This window comes from Leptodactylus fuscus, chromosome 9, assembly GCF_031893055.1.
Source record: "Leptodactylus fuscus isolate aLepFus1 chromosome 9, aLepFus1.hap2, whole genome shotgun sequence".
NCBI classification, from domain to species: Eukaryota; Metazoa; Chordata; class Amphibia; order Anura; family Leptodactylidae; genus Leptodactylus; species Leptodactylus fuscus.
Window position 1 is genome coordinate 21,675,565 of NC_134273.1, and position 24,060 is coordinate 21,699,624.

Consider the following 24,060-nt stretch of genomic DNA (forward strand, 5'->3'; position numbering starts at 1 on the left):
GAACTAGATTTGTGGAGAGGAAAGGCCGATCCAGGGATTTATACTAAATGCCATATTCAGAATCTGAATGGAGCTATTCCCCTGTGGCAATCGGCATCCGTCTCGGTGGTTTTTGCTACCCTGTAGGTTTATAAGGTTGGACCTTGACATCTTTTTTGAACCTTATTATTGTTTGTTTTTTTCCCACAAAATTGTCACTAACTTTTCAGATAATTTAGTCTCATTTCACAGAGCACGTGATTCTGGACCAAAGTGATGCACTTTAAATAAAAATGTTGCTGCTTTCTGCCTAAAAAAACCTCTAAAGTTCCTGTCGCTAAATGTCTCCCTTCCAGCTAATTTGCAGTTCACTCTTGTTACTAAGGAAGCCCGTCCCTAGATACATTCCATATATTACTTGCATCAGAGCGTGCGTGTAGCGGCGGTCGTTTTCCATCTTCACACGTAGAATGGAGAGAGGAGGGGTTTATTCTGCATAGACAGGTCTGCAAACTGTTGCTGCATTGGAGAACAACTGAGGATCTTACAAATATCACAACTTGTAAGGCTAAGTTCACATCTGAGGTGGAGATTCCATTGGAGACTCAGATGCAGAAATCACTGAGAATTGGTGGAGAGAAAAGTCCTGCACAGTGTAAACGCTAAAACGGCGGTCCAGCTCTCGGTTCAGCTTCCCAGGCAGGCCCGAACATCAGGAAGCCTAGCGCAGATATGAATATACGTTGATGCATGCAACATGCAATACTTGTCTAGTATAGAAACCCAATTTCATTACAAGGGAGATTTGAATCTAATAGGGACTTGTAAAAAAAAAAAAAAAAAGGAGTTTCTTGTATATTCCTTGAAGATACCAGTTTTAGTCGATGTGCCATACAAGCTCTCCACACCATTTCCTAAGGAAGTCTCCTGTGCACCCTACATTTCCTATCTCTGGCTTCTCTCATCACAATGCACTTACCCTGGTTTAAGAGTAGGAAGAGATAGGGTCGTGACATGTAATTTACTTGGAAAACTCCCTTGACTCATGTTGCAAAATCTCCAGTGTATTTCTATACCTACTGCTTCCGTTTCTCCTTGTAAGAGCTGCCACCTGCTTGTAAGAGCTGATAGGGAGAAACCCATCAATCACAATCATGAGGTAGGCGAAACAGGCTGAAGCTGCATCCCATAGGAAAACACTGAATAACACTCACAGATGGCAGACAGTCCGTGTGAGCCAGGGAAGACGTATAACACTGCCGAATGGACTTGCTTACTTTATCATTGCACTCCTGGTCTCTGAAGAAGTGACAACTTTATGCATTTGGTTCCCTACAGGAAAACTGATGTGACAGTATGTAAGAGAAGGGGATGTAGGAAAGAGATTATATCCGAGGCAGGGAGGTTGAGAGGTGTGAGAGGCAATGGCACTGAGGGATCCTGGCATTTGTCAATCGTATCTGTAGGCAGCACAGAGAGACCTCCTGTTTGCACAGCAACCTATGCTAGAAAACACACCACATTGTGATCACGTGACTTATTGAAGGTGGTGATCAAAGGATAACGAAAAACAATGAAGAGCCAACGACCAATGAAGGGATGGTCTTTCGGACAACATATGAGAAAACCCCCCACTTCCTTAAAACTAATACCGTATGTAGCAGAAAAGCAGTTAAACATGAAAAATAAATATCAGCAATCGTATCTCTTGATTTTAGGTGAACACGTTACGCCTTGACTCTGTATTGTGCCGTAGTCTTTCAGGGATGTACTCGCTGACCAACTCCTAAGCTCCCCCTCCGCACACGGTGATCTCCTCACTACGTTGCGACTGCATGTACTGAAAACAGATGTGATCTTTTCTTAATAGCCCCAATTGTAATTATCCGCTTAATGTTCTGGGCCGCATAAAACGCAGCGACCCAGCAGCCTCAGCAGATGCCGCTTCTATGGATTTTTCGACATACAGTATATAAAATAAGTACAGCATGAGCGCGGTAGGATTTTGATCCCTACGTAATGACCCGTGGTATAGGTCTGGGAATGATTTATTCTATTTGCCTGTACAAGTGTGTAGGGGGGGGGGGGGGGGGAAGGTGTTGTGAACTAGTAAAACATTGGTGAGAAAATTCAAGATAAAAAATTTCCTATTAAAAAAAAAGAATTGAATTACAAGTCTTAAAGTGCAGGTCTAGCAAGAAGCGGCTTCTCTCTACACTCAGGTGTATAATACCCATGGCTGCAAATTTACCTGATCAGCACTTTTCATGCTAGGAGCCGCCGCTGCTTTTCTCTGTCTGTAGGAGGGTCGGCTTCCTTGCCTGCTTGTTTCTAACCCTATTCTAGGTGCAATGCATGGATGAACAGTAACTGCGGTTTTAAGGAAGATTTTATTATCACTTTACTTTGGATGACCTGCAAGTTGTATCCAAATTGGTGACGACAAGAAGTGACTGCAAAAAGTAACAGAGGTGAGAAGGTAATAAATGTTATGTATGGTGTTTGGTATATAGGAACTGTGGCAATAACGTAACCCATTCTCAGGGCAATACGGTGGCTCAGTGGTTAGCACTGCAGCCTTGCAGCGTTGGAGTCCTGGGTTCAAATCCTGCCAAGGACAACATCTGCAAGGAGTTTGTATGTTCTCCCCGTGTTTGTGTGGATTTCCTGCCATTCTACAAAGACATACTGATAGGAAAAAAATGTACATTGTAAGCCCTATATGGGCTCATAATCTACATAACAAAGTCCATATTCTCAGTAATCACATCATATACATCAGATAGGATTAAAATAGATATAGAAGGCAACAGTGGCGTAACTACGAATGGCGGGGCCCTGTGGCGAACTTTTGACATGGCCTGAAGTCAGGGACGTCATACACGTAGGCCCGAAGCCTGCCTGGAGGTGGGAGAGGTAAGTAACACTCTTTATGTTCTCTTATCTCTCCTGGGCCTCGGATCATTATACTTGAAGGTCTGAAAAGACCCCCCCCCCCCCCCCCTGCAAGAACAGTTATGGGGCCCCAACATCGCCCCTAACTGAATGTCTCCCTAACATTCACCATGAAGTTCTTCAGATTACAGGTAAACATCAAAGCCAAAAAAAACTGAAGCAGAGAAGATGAACAGCACTGCGAGAGAACTCTCCAGCAGCGCCTCCATCTTCTTCAGGAACGCCCTCTCCTTGTGTCCTCTTCCGTCCTGGCCTTCAATCTTCTAGGCCTTGGGCAGAGCCGACTGCGCATGCCAGGGCTACAAGAAAATGACCACTTACACAGTAAGCTGGTGTAAGCAGCCATTTTCTTGTGGCCTGGGCATGCGCAGTCAGCTCTGCCCGAGGTCTAGAAGACTGAAAGCCAGGACGGAAGGCGCGACAGGGAGAGAGCGTTCCTGAAGAAGATGAAGGCGGTGCTGGAGAGTTCTCTCGCAGCATAGGGAACGCCCCCAGTGCTGCGAGAGAAAACCCGGATTTCTATCGAATGGCAGTGCGGAAAAGACATATAAAGGTAGGAGAAGAATAACCTTTCTTAAGGCTATTCCTACGTGTTATTCCCATCTCAGCATTAGAAATATTCTAATTTCAGCAAATTCTGTTTAGTAATATTTTCCCAAGACACTTTCTGTATCAAATCCTCACTCTATTCAAGATCTCCGTCTTCCCTCATTCTATAGGAAGACTCGACATTCACTTCCAGCTGGTAATAATCGGCACGAGAGTCCGTGTCCTTGTGTTTTTTTGATTTGGACACAGCACATTCACATAAACATTTCAACGTCACGTCGACAGAACATATAAAAGTATACAGCATGATGTCCCTATACCTGCATGTAACGTGCTCACAGAATATCTGGCCGAGCAGGAACACAAGTCTGCAGTGTCTGTTCTTCTGTAAATGTCAGCGGCTCGCCGGCTGTATACGCAGATATCCCTGTTGGGGACCGCAACGCTGATCACTAATAAATCACCGCTTATTTCCCCGTTGCCTGTTTTGCTATAAATTAATGTTAAAGGGACTTTTGAGCCCCTTCCAAGCTTAGTCGGCTAAGACGTTGCCATTCTAGCTGATGGGGAGCATTTTAGTGCGTATTCCTTTAGACCGGTCATGTATAAGGATGGTGATAGATTTATCCTTTATCTTTCTTTATGGAATAAGGGGTGGGGGAGAAGCAAGGTGAAAAGTTTAACCGGTGAAGGCAAAAAAAGCCATGATGGAAGGGTGACCGAGCCCTCACCCCAATACTCTGCACATCGCTCTAATTAATCTCCATGCACATCCTAATATCTATGAAGTATGGAGCACAGGAGCACATAACTTCTGTATATTATAGAGGTAGGGAAATAAATCACGCTCTTTATATACAAGGAGTGCGCCGTACAGAGGGGGCAACAGAGCCAATCTCAAAATGGGGCAGCTGGTGAAGGTCACGCTACCAAACTGCTCGCCATGGCCGTACTGCGGAGGAGGAGATTTGTTGGGGCATAACAGTGTGGCATGACTCTCTTCCCATTGCCTGGACTCAAACAGCACTATAGATTTGGCAAGAGTGTGACCTCTCTTTTTGTAAAGGAAGTAGAACCAGATACTAGACTTCTCTCCTATCCACGGGAAAGTTTGACTGCTGGAGACATCACAGACTACAAGGACGGGATTCCCTGTAATAGATGGAGCGGCGGTCAAGTATCATTTCAGTCTGCAGGTGTATATGGAAGTCCCATAAAATTCAACAGACCGGCAGCACGCAGCCCATTTCAACAGGGGGACCCCTGCATCCTTGTTTTTGAGATCAATGGCGGTCCCAATGGTTGGACCAACCCCTCCCACTTCAGACATTTATCGCTGTGGATAGATGATCAGTTTATGTTGGAGTACAACATCTTTAAGGTGGGCACAGATATTATATCCACAGTACGAAGTAAAAGTAGGGCACCAGGTAGACCACCGACTCACTCGATTCCCACAGCCAACTCCTTCCTCACTGGCTGCCAGCCATGGCTTGTCAGAAGTAATAAAGCTCCTCTCCGGAGGGCTCACATCTGCATCAGAGTCCCTGGAGACTTAGTCAATTGACCTGGTCTTCCAACGGATCAGAACAACAGAATATGTTGGGTCAATGGTTCAATATACATGTACATGTCAATGTAGTGACCTGAACACTGCACGCAGTCCTGCGCATGAGGCTTGCCTTTATGGCGTTTTTTCTTACATTTGGGAAAGAACCTAGAAAGGCGGCTGTAGCGTGTTCTGGCCGTGTGCTGGATGCACCAATCATGCGGACAGGAAATTAGATAGTGAAGTACCTTCCTGTTCGCATGACCCCTGCGGAGATCTGGCAGCCAGCACATGGACCCCATTATAGTCTATGGGGTCTGTGTGCTTTTACTGCACCAGTGCTTGCACTTGTGTTCGGTATTCTGTTCGGGAGGGGGGGGTCCTCATGTCTCCCGGATGGAATCCTGGCTTCAGCAGAGCCCATGTAGACAGCAGACTACAGTCGCCGTCTTGCATTGCTGAAGTCTAGACTGCTGAAGAGCAAATCTTGTTCACTCCATATTGGCTGAGGATCTCCTGAGTTCTCGGTGACAGCGCCTCCTATTGTCCGCTAGCATGCCTTACCAGCCATCCGTACAGAGATTTTGTGGGAAACTACTGAAGGGGATTTACTTTTTATGGCATACAGATCCATAGGCCGTGTATTACAACATTTATCCTTCTAATCTAAATAGACAAACCCACAAATGCATAAAAATATACCCCGATATGAAAACCACTTGCAGTATACGTAATTTCTCGAATGCACCCATGTAACATTCTACCGCAGCCGAACATCTAATTATTTTTCCCCTTTAGCCAATTTTCCAGGTTTTCTGCCCATTAAGGAAGGCCTAATTCATTAGACAATGCCTATGTGAGTGTCCTCTGGCTCCACCATCTCAGCCGACACCGCCATTAACCTTTACCCAAAGCTAATTTTCTGCTTGCGCTCCCTTATCTGGATGTGCTGGGTGATTTCAGTTCTGATATTAGTTTCTATGGTACTTCTAGTAGTCGCGTCGCTCCCGCCTCCCCCTTCTCAATTGCCTTATCTGCAGTAATGAACTCTTTCAGACAAACAGCCGGCAATTTGCTCGGCTTTATCGTAACGAGGACGAAGGCCGGAGAAGAAATTAATATGCGGAGTCGTACCCGGCTCTGTGCACCAACACCTTTCCCATTGTTTAAAGAAGAGCTATTGGCGGCGCTGGGGCTACGAAAAAAAACAATCATACAAAACAAAAAAATAAGAAAAATCGCGCTCTGCTCTCCACATCTATTACCCAGCACTGATCTAAATTCTGTGCGGTGATGGCCGTGGAGTTAGCACGGTGAACAATTCTCATCGCATTTGTTTAAGGGAGCTGTGTGAACCCGATTATTGCTGGAAGACGCCGCCGTAAGAGGATACTGAAGGTCATCGGTGCCAGACAAGAACATGAAGGTAAGACTATATCTTTTTCTAGACAGAATGGAATTGCTTATGTATTTAGAGAGGGTCAGCGGTGAGGTGGTCTAGGAAGAGGACAAGGAAGGTCTTTGAGGACCCGCGTGAATCCTTCCACTTGCATTCACAAGAGTTTATGATGCAATTCCATCTCACTGTTTTGCGGCAGAAAGTGTCTGCTACGTGGAGCTGCCGCCTTATATCCTCACCAGACGTCTTACTGTCAATACCAGAGCAGGAGGCGCTTAAGGGGCTCCCTTTAATGATCATTACTGCTTTTCTGAGTCTCATATTGTAAGCTTAAAGGGATTGGATCATTAAAATAGTATTTTTTCTGCCTTCCACGTCGGAATAGTCTTAAGAAAGGCTATTCTTCTCCTACCTGTAGATGTCTTCTCTGCGCCGCCGTTCGGTATTAATCCCGGTTTTCACCTGTATGCAAATGAGTTCTCTCGCAGCACTGGGGGAGGTCCTCAGTGCTCAAACAGCACTGGGGGCATCCCCAATGCTGCGAGAGAACTCTCCAGCGCCGTTTCTATCTTCTTCTGGAACGGCCTCTCTTTGCGTCTTCTTCCGGCGCTGGCTTCAAACTTCTAGGCCTCGGGCCTAGGGCAAAGCCGACTGCGCATGCCTGCCGGCCACAAGTAAATGGCTGCTTACACAGTATTGAAGTTTGAAGCCAGCGCCAGAAGACGTGAAGAGAGGCCGTTCCAGAAGAAGATAGAGGCAGCGCTGGAGAGTTCTCTCGTAGCATTGGGGACGCCCCCAGTGCTGCACAAGAACTCATTTGCATACCGAAGAAAACCCGGATTTCTACCGAACAGTGGCCCAGAGAAGACATCTAAAGCTAGGAGAAGAATAGCCTTTCTTAAGGCTATTCCAAGGTGGTACCCAGAAAAATTGCATTTCAATGATAGAATCCCTTTAAAGTACAGGTAAACACGTTACAAACACTTTCGGAAAGTCTGGAAAGTACAATGGTGTCCAATGGTCTTACCCCATCAGGAAGAGCTCTCCAACACACAGCGCTCACAAACTCATTGGTGTCGTCTTCTTTGCGATCTTTGTCCAATACACTCTTAACAGTGTCAAACTTGAAAGTCAGAAGGGTTTTCGAGAGACCTTTATAGTACAGGTAGAGGGAATTGTTTTCACTTCCTATAGTAGAATAATAGAGAGAGATGTAATATGAGCTCAAACATGGACGAGAATGGACCAAATGAATAATACAGGGAATTTCACATATAGGACAGTAAAAGTTCTGCAGCTCGTACAGGTAAAATACATAGCAGTCAGCGTGTAAGTTACGGCACATCCAACGCAAAATCGACATCCTGGTATTCCCTGCACCTCAGTTTGACTGGAACAGCGGGTTGGAAATACATTTATTGTAATGGGAACCACAGCCACAGCCAAGACTTGCCCTTCAGCTATCTCCAGTGATTCCCATGGCGGTGAATGGAGCCACAGTGTGTATCGCCAACCTGTAGCTTCAGTCTTATGCATGTTGGCAGTCCTAGTAGTCAGGTTTCCACCACCCCGTGGGGATAGGGAGTAGCTTGTTGTGACCAAAATAAAGCAGCAGACAGTTTGTTGGGCAACAAATCAGAAATAATGGTTAATGGGTCGGGTCTTGCTCATAAAAGGGCAGTGCTAATAAATGACAGAGACAGAAGTTCTTGCTCAATCAGAATTAAAGGAGTTGTCTAGGGTTTTAAGAAATCTGGTGAAGAGTAGGAGAGGGTATACAATAAGGGCTATGTTCAGACGGGGCAAAATGAGCTGGATTTTGACGTGGAATCCGCCTCCATACAATAGAGTCCTATGTAGTGTTCTTTATTCCGCTAGTGGAAAAGGAAGCTACATGACGGATTCCACCTGCAAAAACCAATGGGAGTCAATGAGAGCTGGAAAAAATGCGTTGAGGGTTTTTAGACGCGGAACTGGCAAAAACTGCGACCAAAACTGAGGGGCGGTTTTTCCGTCTCCCCTTGACTCGCGTCCAAAATCATCAAAACCCACCGGACAATGTCCGGAGTTGATTTTTTCCTGACTAAAATCCTCAACACCATGTACACGTGTGAACTAGTCCTAACTTTGATTCAGCCCGTCAACAACCCTTCTCGCTTCACGTGCTTATATGAACATCAAGCGGCTGATCAGTGCGTGGGGGAAAAAAATAATAAAATTAAGAAAATGAATATTAATGCACATACAAAGAAGACAGTAAATCTGTGCAGTGTGAATAAAGTCATTGAAAACCTAAATCATCATTTAATCCAATACTGACCACAGGCAATATAATCTCCATTAGACGCCAAACCGACAAAATTCTTTTCGTTGATGTGACCCTTGAAGGAGCGCAGGCAGTGGGGTCTGGTGACGTTCCATAACTTCAGTTGGCTATCTGTTGACCTAAGAAATACAGAAGGCTGAGCAGGGAACAATCTTCAAAGGATAATGACTAGTATAGGCAAGCAACAAGTGGCCACAATAATCTGAACACGAACCTATATAAAGATGTAAGAATCCAATGTTGGAAGTTCTTCGAGGGATTGTTTAGCTTAGCACTATGTAACCCTGTATTCGCCTCCCTATAATTTAGGAGCGTCCGTTCATTAAAATGGTCATGCTATACACCAGTCTTAATAAACTGTCCCCTACATTTTACTTTGCAATACTGCGATGCTTCAGAAAAAAAAACAAAACATGGCTTTAGAACCAGGCACAGGGAGCCGTGTCCGCTGGGATGCTAGCCTCCGGCCTGACTGACAGGTCTGTCCCTTCTAGTCTACGGCAAGAGACCTGTCAATCTAGCGGAGTTTGGATCTAGTGAATATATTCCTAGGTTTCCTCTATAACTGTGCTTATGTAACTGAATGCGCTTGATCCGCGGCCCCCGAGGACAGGCCTTGCGATCTCCTCGGACACCGGGACGACACAAGTTCTGTATACTGGTAATTAGCATCAAGCTCGCCGCCATCTCCTGCAGCCAAGTAATACGCGGCTATACTTTAGTGTAAAGTGCAGAAACCGTTCGGCGGGTCTCCACATCGCTCGGAAGGCCACTCAAAGGCATTATCCCTATTAATTGTTGATGATGCCTGCAATGCACAGACACAACGCACTGCAGCACCCAAGTCACTCATTTTCATCAATTCATGAAAAAATAGATCACCTCTACAGATCCTGCCCAAAGACGGCGGAAACCTCTGAGAACAGATTGCCGAGTGCAAAAGATACTTACGCGGAGACTATCTCCTCCCCATTGACAAACTTGGCATAAGAGACAGCTTTGCGATGTCCTTTAAACACCATGATGGGCTGTTTAGTGTTGCGGAGGTCATAATAGTGGACACAGTGATCTGGGGAAATGGAGAGGAGAGAAAGGGGTTAACACCACAGCATGTATTACAATGAGGCCAGACCCGCTCCCTTTTATATTAATAAGGTTACATTTCCATCGATTCCTCGTGTACATCCATTTTTTATGTGCGGGGTTGCAAATTGTAACAACAAATCAAAATTAGCAGATGTTGGCAATATAAGCGATGGGATAATTTGTTAGTATGGCGCGGCGGGCTGTGCGGGCTATTTAGTGGTGATTGATTGTGGCAACGAGAAGGGTCAGGTTACGCAGAACCCAATTCCTTGGCTGCCGGCCCATGCACTCCAATGACTGGGTTGACGGACTAACTCCCATAGGAACACATAGTAACAGAGATGACGGGAATATGGTAATGGGAGGAACGGGACTTTGCTTTGGTTTCCATAAGATCAGGACACCCATTTTGGTCCCTCTTACAATGTGCGGGTAAGAGAACAGAAGGAGCAGATACTGCAAAATCAAGTGGTCCTCGTAACATGTTCCAACCACCATGTGTGATCCCGATACAGGCAATGCTATCCATCAGGACTGGTTAGAAAATAAAGCTGTGAGATCTTGAATGAACAGAGTGTTATATAAGAGAAGTAGCAATGGCATTTGTATTATCGCTCCTGTTCTCCCTCCATGACGGCTACATGATGTGCGTCTCTGTTGTCTCGGGGTGATCCATTACCAGACCTAGGCGGATCTGCCACGTATAAGCTGTAACAGAGGACTTTTACTAAGAGGTGATCATTTGGTGGACATGTTCTAAGAAGGAAATATAGGGCAGTGAGAAGAGAATGCCGTGATGGACACAGAATCAATGTTATAGGAGAATACATGGAGAAGATGAATGGTGCACAGCTCGGCATCTTACAGCACCGCCTGGTGATGGACGACCATGAGGATGAAGCATCACAAGAATCCTCAATTTGAGGGGGGCCACACGGTGGCTCAGTGGTTAGCACTGTAGCCTTGCAGCACTGGGTCCTGGTGCTCAAATCCCGCCAAGGGCAAGGAGTTTGTATGTTCTCCCCGTGTTTGTATAAACTTCCGTCCCATATTCCAAAAAGACATACTGATAGGAAAAAAAATGTGCATTGTGAGCTCTATGTGGGGCTCACAATCACATAAAAAAAAAAAAAAAAAAAAAAAAAAAAAAGAATTCTCACTTTGCATTTGGAAACTGCTGTTTGCAGAACGCGTGGAGTTTATTTAGTATCTTGTGTATATCGCTGTTAGTCAGTGTTTGAACTCTGCAAAACTTGAGTGGTTCCTATACAATGGGGGAAATTATTAAACATGGGTCTTAATGGGTACATTGCTTGCCATTTCTTGCAAAAGTGGGTGGAGTACATGGTCCGATATCTATCTATCTATCTATCTATCTATCTATCTATCTATCTATCTGTCTATCTATCCATCCATCCATCTACCTATTATCTATCTATCTATCTATCTATCTATCTATCTATCTATCTAAATACACACATAATAACTCATGCAGGAAAATTGGCATGAACTGCATATAATAACTGATACCAGCTCGTAACCGGCATAAATTTCCATATTGAGGCAAGGCAGGGCGCCGGATTTATGAAGAGACTGGAGCCTCTTAATTTGGAAACTTTATCCGAAGTGTATCTCCATGGCTGTGTGGCTGCACCTATGTGACTTGAGAACATGATGCCCTCGTTACAAGAATTTTCACCAAGCTGATATTCGGAAGTGGAAATCTAAGAAGCAGAGGAGCCTTTATGGAAAAGCAGCTTATTAAACGCCACGATAGGCAAACACATAGAGCACTAGATAGTCCCAGGTTCTATTGCTAGAATGGGGTAAGAGGGGAGCCCCATTATTAATAAATGTTATTTATATAGCGCCAACATATTCCGCAGCACTCTACAATTTGTAGGGATCAAATACAAACAAAAAAAGAGACATCACAAAGAGATAGTCATTTCACAAACTGGGACTGAGGGCCCTGCTCGCAAGAGCTTACAATCTATGAGGGAGAGGGGGTGACACAAGAGGTAGCCCTATTCATACACACCATCTAGAGCAGCCACTGCTGTGGTATTGCAATGGGAGATCTAAATACAGCTGATAAAGTCATGGAAAAAGTCATGCACGTATGATCTATTCACATTGTTCAGGGCTCCGGGACAATTGGGGAAGGGAGGGTACATAGGGTTAGGGGGCCACATATTATGGAGATGGGGTATCTTTGTATCGGCTAAGAAAAAAAAAAAAAAAAAGCAGTATTACTAATAAGGGTTAAAGGTATATACTCATTTTACACAAATGGCATAACCACAGGATCTGTCAGGTCTTAAAATATAGGCGCCTGCAGAACTTCTTTGGTTCCACCGCCACGGTGAATAAAGATGTGGCTGCACATACTCATCCACCTGCTACCATTGTAATGTCAGCACCAGGCAGGCTGTAAGGTTGGGGGACTCCCATACTGATACTTACCGATCCAAATTAGGCGAGACTCCCGTCCATCAGACATTTATGACATATCCGATGCATGAGAGCACCCCTTTAATTCCCCACCATAATGCTGCCCCATGATTTCTCTTAACTATTGTTTTGTCATGAGGCTTCTGGTTGCCATATTGCTGGAAGAAACCATTACAGATTTCCATGGAAAGAGTCAGAGTAGAAATATCGTCACTTCGTCATCTGTGGCTTTAAGAGGATGGGGAAAGATGGCGGTGTCAATGGCTATACACCACAAGGGACCTCTTTGTGACCATGATCTCCATCACCCCCCAGGATCTGCCTCTACCATCTGATGTATACGTGGCCTGTGCAACGTCCTACAGAAATCCCAGCACTGAACAGATGGCCAGAAGAAACGCTGCAGACATCAGGATTGTAGGTAAAAAGTTTGGACTTTGGATTCCTTAAGGTCAAGGTCGTCCTCTGGCTCGGGAATATGTAACAGGAGGTGGAATAGTCTTAGAAGATTGCAGAGATAAGAAGTGGGGTGATATAAAGTGATGTGTCTGTAGCTGGTGTTCATCTCCGCCTGCTCCCCCCCACCCACACACTGCTGATTGACAGCTCTTCCTGTTTACAAGTGAATACAAGAAAAGCTGTCACTCACTCAGTGTGGGTGGGATAAGCAGGACTCGCAGGGCTCCTCCGTGGATCTTGGCAGCGAATACAGGAAAATACTAAAATAAATCACGCCTCAGGATTGGTGATAGGACGTCAGTTTTAGGGAGGGGGGGGGGGGGGGAGATCTTTTTGACTATTCCTTTTTTTTTTTGTATAAAACATCCGACATGTCAGAAGTTCTCACTGGTGCATGGGCTGGTGAAGCTGACATTGGTAGCCAGCAGATTGGTGTATGGGCTCATACAAAGTCTATGGGTGTATACAACAATGGGGACCCAAGCAAAGCCAAATGGGCCCACGGTAGTGTTGTATGTCCCTATGCTTTAAGAATTAGTTCAATGAGTGTTCTGGAACTATAGGATTATATTGATAATCTACCCTTAGAACAAGCCATCTGGATGGTTGGTGGGGGTCTGATAATAAAGCACCCCCACCGATGAGATGTTTAAAAGGGGGCCATGTTGAGTCAAGTATTTCTGCCTCATCACTCCTTACCCAGCACAGTGCCTTATACTGTATAGTGGCTGTGCTTGGTATTGCAGTTTAAAGGGATTCTACCATTCAAACCCTTTTTTTACTCGTTAATACGTCGGAATAGCCTTCTCCTACCTTTAGAAGTCGTCTCTGGCCCGCTGTTCAGTTAAAATCCCGGTTTTTGTTGGCAATTGAGTTCTCTCACAGCACTGGGGGCGGTCCTCAGCACTCAAACAGCACTGGGGGCATCCCCAATGCTGCAAGAGAACTCTCCAGCGACACTTCCATCTTCTTCAGGAACGGTCTTCTTCCGGGGCTGGGTTCAAACTTCTAGGCCTCTGTCAGAGCCAACTGCAAATGCCTGCAACCACAAGAAAAATGGCCACTTACACAGTAAGTAAGCGGCCATTTTCTTGTGGCCTGCGGGCATGCGCAGTCGGCTCTGTCCAAGATCTAGAAGTTTGAACCCAGCTCCAGAAAAAAGTGCGTGAAGAGCCCGTTCCTAAAGAAGATGGAGGTGTCGCTAGAGATTTCTCTCACCACAATGGGGACGCCCTCAGTGCTGAGAGTACACTCAATTGCATATCGATGAAAACCAGGATTTCTACCAAACAGCGGCGCGGAGAAGACATCTAAAGTTAGGAGAAGAATAGACTTTAAGGATATTCCTACGTGTGATCAACACCAAATATGATTTTAATGGTAGAATCCCTTTAAAGGGGTATTCCCACGTCGCATACTCACCAGTCTTCACTCCTGTAAAATCTTCTTTCTTCCTGGTTTCTTGCATCATTTGGTAGGCGGGGTTTCACATGCAACCTGCTGTTTAGCTCTGCCCCCAAATTCACGTGTAGCTCCGCCCACCCATATTGGACTATGAAGTACAGGCAGCAGCAACTCCATTCTGTGTTACATACAGAGCCTGCCTGTCTCTGCCATAGTGAACACAATTGTATTATCTAGCCAGATAACTGGGAGAACAGAAGAAATGAAAGCAGCTCCTCTCCTCTATCTGAGAGCAGGAAGGTCACGTGGTGCAGACACAGGAATAGCTAGAAACACAGGCTCGCTTCCTGCACTTTGCCCCTCCTCCCTCCCCCCTGAGAGCAGCAGATACATCACTTGACTTTTGAGCAGGTAAGTCAAGGGCTGTGTCAACAATGAGTTGAATGAAGTAAGATAGTGGACAAACAAAGCAGTTTTGCTGAAGCAATGTATTTAGGAAAAGTCTTACATCCACATTAACAAGCAGTATAGATAGGATCCTTGTGATGGGACAACCCTTTAAGGTGCAGCAATGGGTCTGTGGGAAAACGGCACGGGCGCACCTGGAAGGTCTCCACGAATCCAGGGATTTCCTGCAGTAAGCCAGGCCTTCAAAACAGCCAGAAATAGAACATGGCCTGGGCTCACTTCCCTACTCTTAGGCCTGTGATCATGTACATGTGTGTGTGTATGGAGCCACAGATAAGTCAGCGTGCTAGCTGTTAAAAACAAGGCCAGCACATTGACAAAACACATGTCCACGGAGCCCAGCCTTGCTACACATGTAACTCGCAGCTGTCAGGCTATATACACAGCCCGCTTCACATTAGTATTATGAGGATGAGGAGGAATAAAGCTAAATGGTAATCGCTCGAATGTCCTTTATATATATATCTGATGAAAGCACCTCCGAGTGACAAGAGGAGCCTCCATACGACAAAGTGGGACGACCACTGAGGAGGAGAGGACACCGTAGCGACCAAAGGCGCAGGACTTCTAGGATCGCCCTAAACGGTTAATCTGTCCACACCGTGACCTGCCAAAGGCTCCCAGGAACAATCACTATTCAGCACTCCAAATACATATTGATTCCTTCAATCAGAGCACCGGGAGAACTGCGGCGACGGGGGAAGATTAAAGCCAGCAGCGGAGTCTTTCAAGAAGGAATGATGTCTAACCTCTTACACCGACTAAGCCATTAGTGAAGATGAGACGAATACGGGAAAGTTTAAAAGGTGCACTCCGCTAATGTGTGCGCTACCGAATAATCCGCCGCAAATAGCTTCAAATGACCCATTCTCCTTGTAGCCTTGGTACCCCCTATGGATATGTCTAAGCAAACTGTACCCCCTGGCACCCGGCCGGAACACGATGTGCCTACACGTGCTTGTGGGGCGATCGTTCTCCATCCCTTTCGGCATCGTTCCTTGGCTAAAATTAGTTGCTTAATTATTAATTGATTGCTCTGACACAGAGCGTGCCGTGAACGAATTTGGTTTCCTGCGCCCCCCCTCCCTTTTCCCTATGCACACATCAATTCAGGCGATCTTTATGCTACATTTATTTCCCCCCCCCCACCTTTATAACTACAAAAAGAAAGGACCGATGCTGTAAGCATTAATGGGAAATGCAACGGAACAGCTGGCCGAGCTTTAAAGAGACAGCGCCGCTCGTCCGCCATATGGGCCGTCAGACAAGAAGATTAAAGAAAAAAAGGAGAAAAATACCATCTGCGTGGGAAACAAAGTACGGGAAAACAATTTGGACCTAAAAAAAAAATAAACTAATATGAAATGAAGTAATGACGTTCCGATATTAGTTACAACTTAAGGGTGATATGAGACAAGAACATGGATTGTAACCGTACGAACAATGGGGATCGCCACGTGACATCTAAAGCAGCAAAATACAGATTGTGCGGCCACCTTGAGCAAGTCCCACTTGCACAGAACCAGACAAAGACGGCTTTACAACAGAAGCCTCTGAATGTGAAGCTGCAAAATAACCCACAGCAAATAATGGGTCTGCAACGTTCATAGGAACACTAAACACACAAAAAAGAACATCCAAACCCTTTCTCCCTAGATCTCCTTTCACTCCATGTGTCTAATATCAAGAACTGAGAAATCTAAAACAAGAAATCTGTCTTAGGAGCTCAGTCGCCCTCCTCCTCCTCCTCACTGCCCGATGCGTGACTGTAAGACAACTGTCCCATGTACTAGCCTCGCACCCCCAAAAAAAGTGATGCACCTTTATAAAGCCCCATTCCTTTGATCGGCCGCCTGACTGAAGATAGAACAGACAAGGCGGAGAATAACCCCGTGTCCTTTTAGGATGTCTACAAGAGTTCTCCCCCGGAATGTGCTGTGGCTGGCTATAAGATAACTATCTGGAGCAGGAGGCACCACCCAGTTTGCAAAAGGATGATTGTTGCAGATTCCCAGCACCCCTCTAACCTGTCGGAACAGATCGGCAGGAGATTAACCCCCTTATTACCAATGGGACTTCTTCGATTAAGTTTAATGGGGTTTCTTGGAGTTAAATATTGATGATGTATCATCCTGGTGCACAGGCCTGTGATGTCACATTCATTTGTCATAGCTATGATAACAAGCATAGAGTAAAGACACCACAATGCCCACCCAAGTGTTGGGGTCTCTGAAAAGAGGACTACTAGACAGCTAGCCTGTCGGGAACGCCCTTCTGACGGTGGGCAGAGATCATTGCCGAAACTAACGCCAATGTAAGCGGCCAAAAAAAAAAAATGGCCACGCGCATGTGCAGTCGGGCAGAGCAGACTGTGCATGCGTAGAAGTTTGACCCCTGTGCCGGAAGACGACACGGGGAGAGGGCGTTCCAGAAGAAGATAGAGGCATCACTGGAGAGCTCTCTCGCAGCATTGGGGACGCCCCCAGTGCTGCGAGAGAACTAATTTGCATAGAGACGAAAACCGGGATTTCTACTGAACAGCGGTGAGGAGAAGACATCTAAAGGTAGGAGAAGAATAACCTTTCTTAAGGCTATTTCTACGAGTTAGTCAGAAAAAATCCCTTTAAATGTTCCCAGCACACATTCTATACAATATTCGTACTATCACTAATTGTATCCAGAGTATAAAAATTTAGTGTTAAAAAAAAATCCTTAAAAACCCAAGAGAATAGAAAAATAGCAAGAAGAGAGAGGTTATAAGGAAACAGTGGGATTGGCCAGTCCATTTTTGTCCCCCAAATGTCGGACGAGAGGTTTACAGGACTTATTTTTCTGGATCCATAACCCGCTTCCCCCACGAGCCTTACAAAGCACTGTACCCATATAAATATATGTAAATGAAGTTACAAAAGTATCGAATCCATCATTAGTTGCGGTGCTGGAATCCATGATCACCAAGATGTCCAATGGCTGGAAGAGTCACTAAGTGTTATGTGTGGAGAACAGCCGGTGTACTAGGGCTGGTTCCAGAGGTCGTCCACAAGGCCCTTGCCTGCATGAGTGCCCAGAATATTCTCAAATTGGGTCAAACCCAGAGCTGGCGAGCCTGTCCACCATCATATCCAGCATTACAGCACACACAGGCCAAGAGAGACATCTGTGGCTATTATTTCCGGATCCATCAGTGTACTATTAGAGGGGGCCCAGGGGCTACTTAGGGCAATCTGCTTTGTGATGGTTAAAGGGGGTCTCTAGTCTATTATCAAACAGAACATTGCTGACAATGGGAACTGTATAATATTATGTCCCTTGTGGGGGCAGCAAATGAAAACCATACAGGCCCGGAAGGAGAACACGGTGAGGAGGTGAACTGAAAATTATCCCACCCGTTGTCCAAAGTGGAAACCCCCTTTAAGTAGCCTTTATATTGTACTTATAAACTCCAGGAATAAATTTGGATTTTAGGTTTTACTTTGGCAAATTTGCTAATAAGGCTGGAGTCGCACAAGACGTACATGTTGAGTGCATGTTTCCCAACAACCTATGTAATAATGTAATAATATCTAGAATTGTATTATACGCTTTAATAGAAGTTTAACTTTGAATCCAAGTCAGTAACTTATTTCTGATTCTGCTCCGGCTTCAACTCCACAGCCTCGAAGGCCACAAGTGGCAGATTTGTTGCAGAAATGTCTTGAACAGGCCCGTTCACCCATGTAGAAATCCTGTAACTAATCCGCCATACGCCACGGGTGAGGAGTCCTGAATAACAGAGCCACGACCTATGTCAAAGCAGTGAAGCCATCCATCTGGAATTTTCACCCAGCTTATGGAGAGACAGAAATGGCTGGAAATAATTCAAAGGGGTTTTTTGAGGTCAGGATATCGATCTGCCATCCTCGGATCGTCTATACGTACGTATCAATCTAGAAATGGTCTGGGGTAGATTGGCGCTGAGCACAGAGGCTTCTGCAAACCGGAATTGTAGACTTAATTGTAGTCAGGTTCTGGGGATAGTATCGCTCCTTAAGGAATGAGCACCTTCTCAGGCATATGGAGTCTTACAAAAGCCTTTTTCGCTCCACTGGGGGATTATGGGAAAAATATGCAAATCGGTTTTACAAGATGTAAATCGGAAAACAGTGCCTCTGTTTGCTGCCCTCTAGGGGGAGTCCCTTTAAACATCATGCTCAACTTTTTCAACAAGCATTTAATACTATGATGCGGGGATTAGCCAAATCAGTATTCCAGCTGTGGACAGCGCTGTTTCGATCTGGTTGGATCTCTTCAGCAAAGCGTAGGGAAAACAAGAGGGCAGCAGGCAGAGGCACGTTTTACTATTTACATCTTGGAAAACAGATTTGCATGTTTTTCTCATTGTAGTCAATGAGTGAATGAGCACCAGTTTTGAGTGCAGTCAGAAAAAAAAAAAAGTTACCGATTCTGGCTTAAAAATAATATATATATATATATATATATATATATATATATATATATATATATATATATATATATATATATTAAATAATAATACAATTATATATTGTATAGATAGATAGAGCTTTTTTTAGGAATTCGAGCCATTTATGAAGGGGTCAGTAGTCTGAGCCAGACTGTGGAATAATAGGGGAGCCGGAGTCCGTGGTTTGCTCTACTCATTACATATCCTGTGGCCTGAGCCCTTGAAATCCGATACGAATAGGCTACGATTAGGTGATGGATACGGTGCTTTAAAGGGAATTTCCACATGTTTGGAGCTACAAATAGGGAATAAGTTTCAAATCAATGGTGGTCTAGAGCAGGGGTGCCCAATACGTCGATCGCGATCTACCGGTGTCTGCTTGTTCACAGTGCAGGCTGAGAATCATCTCTGGACACTGGCAGGCGGGGCTGCCGCAGCCCCAGCCTGCCAGCGCAGCCCCAGCCTGCCAGTGTCCAGAGTTAACTCTCAGCCTGCGCTGTGAACAAACAATCACTGGGGATCCCTAGGCGGCCACAGAACGCCACTGTCTTGCTCTCGCGATCCGCCCGGCCCCGCCCACAGACATGCCTGTCCTGCCTACAAGCCCGCCCGGTCCCGCCCCAGTAGATCTTTTGCCTTGGTCAGCTAAAAAGTAGCTCACACACTGAAAAAGTGTGAGCACCCCTGGTCTAGAGGCAACACGGTGGCTTGCAGCCTTGCAGCGCTGGAGTCCTGGGTTCGAATCCCACCAGGAACAACATCTGCCAGGAGTTTGTATGTTCTCCCCGTGTTTGCGTGGATTTCCTCCCATTCTACAAAGACATACTGATAGGAAAAACGTAGATTGTGATCACTATATGGGGCTCACAATCTCCATTAAAAAAAAACAAAAAAACAAAAAAACAAACAAAAAAAAACAAAACAATGGTGGTCTGACAGATGGCAATCCCACTGAAATAAACGGGATGGGAGTTTGCTTGTTGAACATACCACCCCCATTTTTGTGATCGGTGGAGGTCTCAGAGGTCGGTCTCACCACCGATCTGCTACTTTTTCCATATCTGCTACTTAGGAAAACTTTATAATAGACTAGAAACCCATTAGTCTTCCATCTTTGAGCATTTCTTTAAAGGGAACATAAAGGATCAGATCAGCGGAACCCTTAATTCTATGGTGCTAAAACCAATTGTCTAGTTTTCTGGTTACAGTATAGAGGTAAAACAGAGAAAACCCTGACGATGGACATTAGATAAATGGACCATCCGATTAAGTAGACATAAGATGCTTCCGTATAATTCTACACTTTAGTCTCCCTAATCATACCGCCCATTAAGGAGCCGCTAAGTGCCCGGATACAAAGCCTTCTTATAGGTACTTTGGAAGCTTTAAGTGATATTCAATCTCAATGTGGAAAAAAAAGAAGGGAAAAAAAGGCTTATTTTGTGTCTGAACAATGTAATATGTGATATTACATGGCTGCGTGCACTCAGAGAGGGGAATTAATGCCAGTCGGAGGAGTCATTTGTCGTAAGGGTATTTAGAAGACGCTGATGTTCAGATACATAGGTTTATAATGCTAGAAAAGACGAGGCATTTCCATATGAAAGCACCAAGGCGGACATTTATAGGCCTGAACGATCAGCGTCGTAGAGCCGGATAGCCGAGCATCCCCATTAGAGTCTTGAAGGGGCCTTGGCGTACGCGGAGATGCTTGTAAGGGCACGGATGTGAGCTACCTAGGAGCGCCATCACATGGATACGTGGCGTGTCCTGCCCTCAGCTTCACAACCTTCTATTTTGACAGGCCCTAGCAATGGCTGGAGGTTATAGATGACATTCAGACAGCTCTGGATAATGGGCTTGACACCGAGTGCTGGGGGGGAGGGGTGCAGGCGCCCTTTCCCTTTTAATTGTATTGTCAAAAGCTTTTGACACAGCAGGCGATAAAAATGTCAATGAAAGAGAGCAAAACGTGCACAGCGGGGAAGAGGAGGGGAACAAGCTTAAAAATAGAGGGCTATCTTGCTATGGATTACAAGGCAGGCACCATGGACAATATGCTAATAAGCTTTCTTTTGCATCCTCCACATTTATTGCCAATAGATTCCAGCTCCGTCACTACGGTACAGGTTTGCACCCTAAGCTAAATGCCATGAGATGAAATGCTGTAACAGGATTTAAAGGGGAACATCTAGAAGTGAATTGAAATATCCACATTTTTGACCTTGGTCCCATCTGCGGCAGAACGGCGAGAACCAAGGGTTACGGCTCACTGCAGGGCTGCGCCTGGGCTGGCCAAGGTTAGACGCTGCATATACAGGTATGGCGTGGCAATGGAGGGGAAGCCACGTGTGGTAACTGAGACTCTGCTGCATGTGGAATAGTAACCTAAGTTGTCAATGTCTACTGTCCCCATCAGTCATAGGATGACGGCCACAGATAAAGGGGTTTTCCCATGTCCCCGTTTCAGCAGCTTTGCTCTTGTGCTATTTCTGAAACAGTCAAAGCCGCCCCCCCCCCCCCAGTTTGCTGAACAGAACACTATGAAGTATAGCAATACTTATTATTACTACTAGAAATCTAATATAAATGCAGATCAGATAATATGCACATGCTTGTAGAAAATGGACTCAGTGCTATCAGTGTGTTTACATAGAGATATAGCAGACAGGGCTTTACTGTAAACAACAGTGAGTGTTGTCATCTGTCCTGCTTATCACACAGGTCCGGCACTATGAAAACACTGTGTAAATAATGGGAGGAATAAGTTCACACAGCAGGTAAACAAAGCAGCATTGCCAAAGCAATATTTAGGAAAATTCTTCAATTTACATAAGTTACCAGTATAGAAGATAACATCCTTGAGATGGGAATACCCCTTTAACTGTAGCAAAATAAAAGACGGGGATGAATTTCCTAAGTCTGTATCCATTCCCTTTGACTAATGGAAGAAAGAAGACAGCGTCTGCCATGTTGAAGTCATTTCTATTTACTTTTCTAATGGATTTTTCTTCAGTCAAAAAGAAAAAAAAACATGACAGGAGCAATGGGGTGAATGCAGACAGATAGGGAGGAAGGGAGTGAGGAAGCTCAAACTACATCCGACGTTTAAAGTCCGTTGCTCTTATCCTGTGACGGATGAGAGAGACAGATATTAAATAATAGTAAGGTGAACCTAGCCTAACAGTCCTCTTAACATAGAAACAGGCAAGAGCTCCTGGTCTTCTCTCTTCGCTTTACTAAAACTACATTAGAATTTGCAAAACCTCATTTAAAAAAATTATTCCCATTTGAGAATTTTTAGATCATTTTGACCATCTGGATCTTCTTGTGCTTGGGCATTGGAGTGATGCCTCATATTCTGCAGTTTCTCTCCCCATTATTGGGCACATTAGGTGGATATCCAGAGAACGAAAAAAAAACAAACAAACAAACAAAAAAAACACGACCTCTACTTGCAAACGAATCCAGCAAATTTTGATGACAAGCACAATAGGGGTCACAATGCGGTTCTATATATTTTATACAATATATAAATATATTATTTTTGTTTGTGCAAGATTCTCATAGGAAACTTCTCTGCATTAAAAAACCAAACGGGTCAACCAGATGCCTCTTAAGCATGCTACAGTGATTTTTTTTTTTTTTTTTTTTTTGGGGGGGGGGGGGGGGCGGCGGAGGGGGAACTTATACAGTAAGAACCTGCTCCTATTTCTGCAGTGATTACAGCGGGCTGGACCGGAGACGGATTTAGTCGGCTTCTAGTCGTACAGCGAGAGGCTTAACTTATTCCGCTGGTGCATCAGAAGGCAATGATCTACATGAGCTGCTACAGAAAGAGAGGACGACTGGGAGTAGAGATTTGCTGGGTACATAAAGTGATATAAGGAACTAAACCTTCTGTGTTTGGAAGAGATTTGCCAATGGTATTAACAGCCTCCCGACAAGTGTGTCGTGTTCCAGCATACAATGGGTTAAGCAGAAGCCGGCCTCCCCCCCGCTCTGGTCTCCTTATAAAATGCAGCTGCCATGAATAAAGTGTACAGGCCCCTACAGACTTAGACGTAGCCTTCATGTAGTAGCTCGATATGTAGAACCTGCGAGCGATGGAAAGTGTAACATAGGCCTCGTACAACTGACCTGTACATAGAGAAAGGTCTGAACAAACCCGAGCCAGACATTACACAGCTGGCAGGTGGAGGCCGGAGGTGAAGGCTCTTATGTGAAGCCTCGTGATGTCTGCCTGTGAAGTTTTAGGCACACTTTCCCTGTAAAGCCGCCCCATACATTACAATGGACAACGTCTTACCTAATCTCCTTGGATTTTAACTTAAAGGGGATGTTTGGTTTAGAAAACTACACTTGAGCTAGAAAGAACATCTCTTGCTTTGGGGGTAACCAACATGTGTGTGAATATAAAGAAAAACCAGTAAATTGAAAGGGTTTTTCTCTGCTATAGAGAGGGATCCCCTTCACATGGAGATTTTTGGTCAGGCCGTATCCGCCTCAAAATCCTGACCAAAAAGACAGCTCCCATTGAAATCAATGTGAGCCGCTCAAGTCTTTTTTTCTGGCTCCTGGCTCATTCTTCAGGCCGAATCGTGAGGCGAATCCTCCTGAAGACACTCCCTCCTCCGGACTAGGCCCATTCATTGGGACTAACCTGGAGCAGAGCATGTAACTGGATGCCGATGCAGTTCACCTGCTTTCCGTGGCGGCTACTCGGTTTTTGGTCCAGAACCTGAGGCGACCTCCGCCTCAGGTTCCAGACCATAAAACTCCATCTGGACTTACCCTTATTCTGTGTGTAGTAGATACCTACTTAATTGTTGTGAGTCCAACGGCTGGGACTCCCAGGTATCAAGAGTACAGGGGTCTGCCACTGCCTTTCAGTGTCCCATGCATAGGTGGGTGTTAAGTATCAGGATATATGGGGATATTATCACACCTTGTACACCAGGCATGAAAAA

General features: G+C 45.1%; 1 protein-coding gene across 1 annotated transcript in view; it reads right to left on the bottom strand.

Moving 5' to 3' along the window:
* The window catches only part of COP1 (COP1 E3 ubiquitin ligase), a 133,656-nt gene that overhangs the window by 25,679 nt on the left and 83,917 nt on the right, over positions 1-24,060 (bottom strand). The window contains exons 16-18 of the mRNA XM_075287108.1: positions 9,709-9,826; positions 8,752-8,876; positions 7,459-7,619 (exon numbers count right to left, since the gene is read on the bottom strand). Coding sequence (XP_075143209.1) covers positions 7,459-7,619; positions 8,752-8,876; positions 9,709-9,826 — 404 coding nt within the window. The remainder of the gene's footprint in view (positions 1-7,458; positions 7,620-8,751; positions 8,877-9,708; positions 9,827-24,060) is intronic.